The sequence below is a fragment of the Anastrepha ludens genome, chromosome 3 (genome assembly GCF_028408465.1).
Source record: "Anastrepha ludens isolate Willacy chromosome 3, idAnaLude1.1, whole genome shotgun sequence".
NCBI lineage: Eukaryota > Metazoa > Arthropoda > Insecta > Diptera > Tephritidae > Anastrepha > Anastrepha ludens.
Genome location: NC_071499.1, coordinates 50,834,434 through 50,838,537, shown reverse-complemented (window position 1 = coordinate 50,838,537; position 4,104 = coordinate 50,834,434). Strand labels below are relative to the sequence as shown.

Below are 4,104 nucleotides of genomic sequence, written 5' to 3'. Positions count from 1 at the left end.
AACATCCATTAGCACACGTTAAACCCAAAAAATACTTTTGGCCCCTTAGATTGTTCAAATCCCCCTATGTACGACGCTCACACGCACAGTTTTTGTCGTTAAGAAACTTTTTCATCTCAAAGCAGACAACATCAATCGGTTTCCTAAGCGCATTACAAGCGTACTTTGCCCCACTTAATATTTTGAGGAAAGCGCGGTAAAATAAGTAGTGGGAGATAGAAGAAAATAAACGAAGAACTAAAATTAAGAAAATGAGGAATTCTCTCGTGGAAGAAGACTACAGCCTTGACTATGTAAGTAACAAGTTGAGTTCAATTGGAGGCTCGCGACTAACATGAACTGCTAATGTCCCAGAAGGCATTTGTTAAAAAAACGGCAAATGCACACACCCACACACATACATATGTTTACTCGTATATACAGTTGTGTTCACAGAAATAGCAGCGTGAGAAATTGCAACGTTTTGATTAGCTATTTATCTTTTATTTAATTTTGTTTTATTTTTTAATAAAAATAAAGTTCATACTAAGTTTCATTTAACACAAAGTTTCGCACTTGATACAAAATTTATAAAAAATTAAATAAAAATTGATAAAAATTTCAAACTTTTTAGTCAGAATTTTTCTACAAATATGCAGTTGCCAGTTTAAAGCGGCTCAAAATTGGCTTTGATTTTCGAATATTTGTGGTTTACATACGAGGGTGGATTGATAGGTCTTTAGAATTGCGACATCTATCGCTCATTAATTTACTTACTGTAATTATTGTGATCGTTAAAAGCGAACTGTCAAAAGTGAGGTGTCAAAATTTCATAACATATAGTCAAACGGTCCTTTTTTGAGAATTATTTTTGCAAAACACTATTGTATTTTTATTAGAAATGGAAGAAAGTGAACTTCGTGCTGTTATAAAGTACTTTCATTTGAAAGGTTTAAACCAGAATCAAATTATTGAGGAGTTGCAGACAGTATTAGGGGAACATTCACCCTCAAATGCAACAGTTTACAATTGGGTAAACGAGTTTAAACGTGGTCGGATAAGCACCAAAGATGAGCCACGCTCTGGGAGGCCAAAAGAGGTAACGACTCCAGAAACGGTGGAAAAAGTGTACAAAATTGTCACACAAGATCGAAGAATTAAATTGAGAGAGATTACTGACGTTGTGAACAATAGTTATGAACGTGTGCATAACATAATACATGATGAATTGGGTATGAAAAAGCTTTCAGCAAGATGGGTGCCGCGTTTGCTAACTCCTCTGCAAAAAATGAACCGAATGTCGACTTCAAAAGTTGGTTTAGATTATATACAATAGATTATGATAGATTATCTTGAAAAGGGTAAAATCATCACAGCTGAATATTATTCATCTTTGTTGGATACATTGGACCAAAATATTAAGCAAAAACGGCCACATTCGAAGAAGAAGAAAATCCTCTTTCATCATGATATCGCTCCTTCACATTCATCTTGGAAAACGCAGGAAAAATTAAATGAGTTAGGCTATGAATTGCTTCCTCATCCGCCAGATTTAGCTCCCAGTGACTTTTTCCTTTTTCCAACTATGACAAAATGGCTCGGCGGAAAAAGATTTGTGTCAAATAGTGAAGTTATAGCTGAAACAAATGCCTATTTTGAAGGTTTTGAAAAAACTTATTTTAGAGAAGGAATAAATATGTTAGAAAAGCGTTGGAAAAAAATGTATTGACTTAAAAGGAGATTATGTTGAAAAATAAATCAATTTTTTGTTAAAAAACCAATGTCTAGTTTTTCATTCTAAAGACTTATCAATCCACCCTCGTACATTTTTTCCGTACAAGGAATGATCGGAATTTCTTTTACATGCTGAAAAAGGAACGCCGAAAAACGTTATTGTCAAAAATCAACGCGATTTTTTAGGCACTTCAAACTTGCACTTTATTGCACCAAAATTGAATGGACTATAAACGTGCGTACTCGAAATTTTTCAAAAAATGTGCATTAAAAAGGCCATAAATTGGCCTGAAATCTCTAAAAATTTGGATTAAAAAATGTAAAATATTAATACAAATATGCAAACAAATTTTTTAAAGTTTGTACAAAGTTTGAAAAGCTATAATTTCATGAAAAAATAACAAAAAATTAATAAAAAATAAAAAACTAGTCAAAACTTTGCAATATATCGCGCTGCTATTGTTATGAACACAGGTGTAAGGGAAATGTTCGCAATGCCATTTAAGACTAAGACTAAGAACTTGGAAAATTTTATTTGGTACAGAAGCAACTGCATAAGTCACATTTTTGTCTCTCATTCCTTTATTGCTAATGTCGCAACACTTGGTCGGACACAAGAGACTTGTTACGCGCAGACTATAAAGAAAACAAATAACGACAACAATAATTTCTTGCCCTTTTCAACAAACAGAGATAGTCAATAAAGGAATTCTTTTGTGGAACATCGTTTGAAACATTTATGTATGTTGTTGTTATTTTAGTGTAAATTGTTGTTGTTGTTACTAAGTAAAATAACGCACCAAACAACAAGAACAAAATATAAATAAATGTTAGCACTGGGCATATGAAATTAAAAGAAATAAGCGGCTGCTGCTGTGCGGTTATACGGAGCGTATACGCAACGCCTAGTGGGAAATTAAAGTGAAGGAATGTTGGCGATATAAAAGCGTCGAGCACTAAGAGGCACAACTTTTTTGTTCTCACCGCATACAAGTTGTGTGAATGAAAATGGCACGATTGGCGGGAAAAGACAAATTACGAAAGGCCGAAACTTGTGAGGTGATTTATGTGCATGTAGGAGAAGAGAGGAGATATTGGGTATGAGAGTTATTTAAATTTATTTACATTGAAGTATCTACATTATGTATATACAAACACGTATTCCCATTAATATCAGTCTATACTATTTGCACAACTCTACTAAAAAGCAAAAAAGAAAAGAAGCTTCACTTAAGTGGCAAGTTTACATACGGGTATACGACGAAGTGTGCAGCTCTGCGGTTAATAGAGGTGGAAAAGAAAATATTTATGCTGCCGTTGAACATTTCGTTGGCTTACGAAAAGTTGTACAAGGACATGTTTTACGCACGAAAACATATACATGCACACATATATGTAAATGGAAATGTATGTGGTTACATGGAAAAAAGGTGGCGGCAAATAGCTAAGGGGCAAGGCCGTAGCAGGCGCTGACGCAAAGCGCAGTGAATACAAATCACCGCAATGCAATTTGGGCCGCACAAATGATTTAAGTCGGTACTGCAATGCAGCGCAAGAAAAAAAGAGGAAAAAGAGAGGTAGAGGAAGAAAGATAGGTATAAATAAGAGGTATAATGCTGAGCAGAGGCGAGTAAAGGAGCGCAAAACAAGCACTTATGAATGTGCGTATGTGGCAAATGGTGGCAGGCGATTTGCAATTAGCTACAATTCTTGGTGATCAAACTATGATACTTGCTGAGAAAGTTATCCATACATATTTAAGGGCATTAACATAAATGCTCTATCAGGGCTTACAGGTAAGTGCATAAATAGTTTGCGCGAATTTCTCATTGAACTGTAGGTGCGATCCGGAAAAGTGTATTTTTTCGATAATATTTCCACATCTTAAAGTAAAACATGGAAAATCACATTTGAAAAATTGTGAAAATATGAGATATTTATCATAGATTTGGATAACTTAACGGATTGTATTCAGCAAATCAATTAAGGTATTAGCTCTAAAAATATTTGCGTCACCATGAAACCCTTTGTGAAATTACTTCTCTTATCTACCTATAAGAAAACTCATCTCGCTGTACACCAATGAACCAGCAAAGCAAATCAATGACTGCTTCATACACTACCAATACTAGGTTGGGTATTTTATTAACATTAGATTATTCATCACACAAATTTGATATTTAAATCTCCAACCAACCACAAATTGGCTTGAAATCTCAGTTAGCCATTAAGAATGGAATATTTAAGTCAAAAAACCTTGAGAAAAACTGTAGATAAAACACACTGCAAGCATTTTCCATACCTACATTCGGAAAATGAGCGGTAAAGCAATGTTGGAAACAGAAAAAGATAGCTGTGTATACACTTAATTTGACATCGTTTTAACAAGAA

General features: G+C 34.3%; 1 protein-coding gene across 1 annotated transcript; it reads left to right on the top strand.

Moving 5' to 3' along the window:
• Positions 1–880: 880 nt before the first annotated feature.
• LOC128857493 (protein GVQW3-like) lies at positions 881–1,315 on the top strand. Its single transcript, XM_054093245.1, has one exon. The coding sequence runs from the start codon at positions 881–883 to the stop codon at positions 1,313–1,315; it is 435 nt and encodes a 144-aa protein (XP_053949220.1).
• Positions 1,316–4,104: the final 2,789 nt, after the last annotated feature.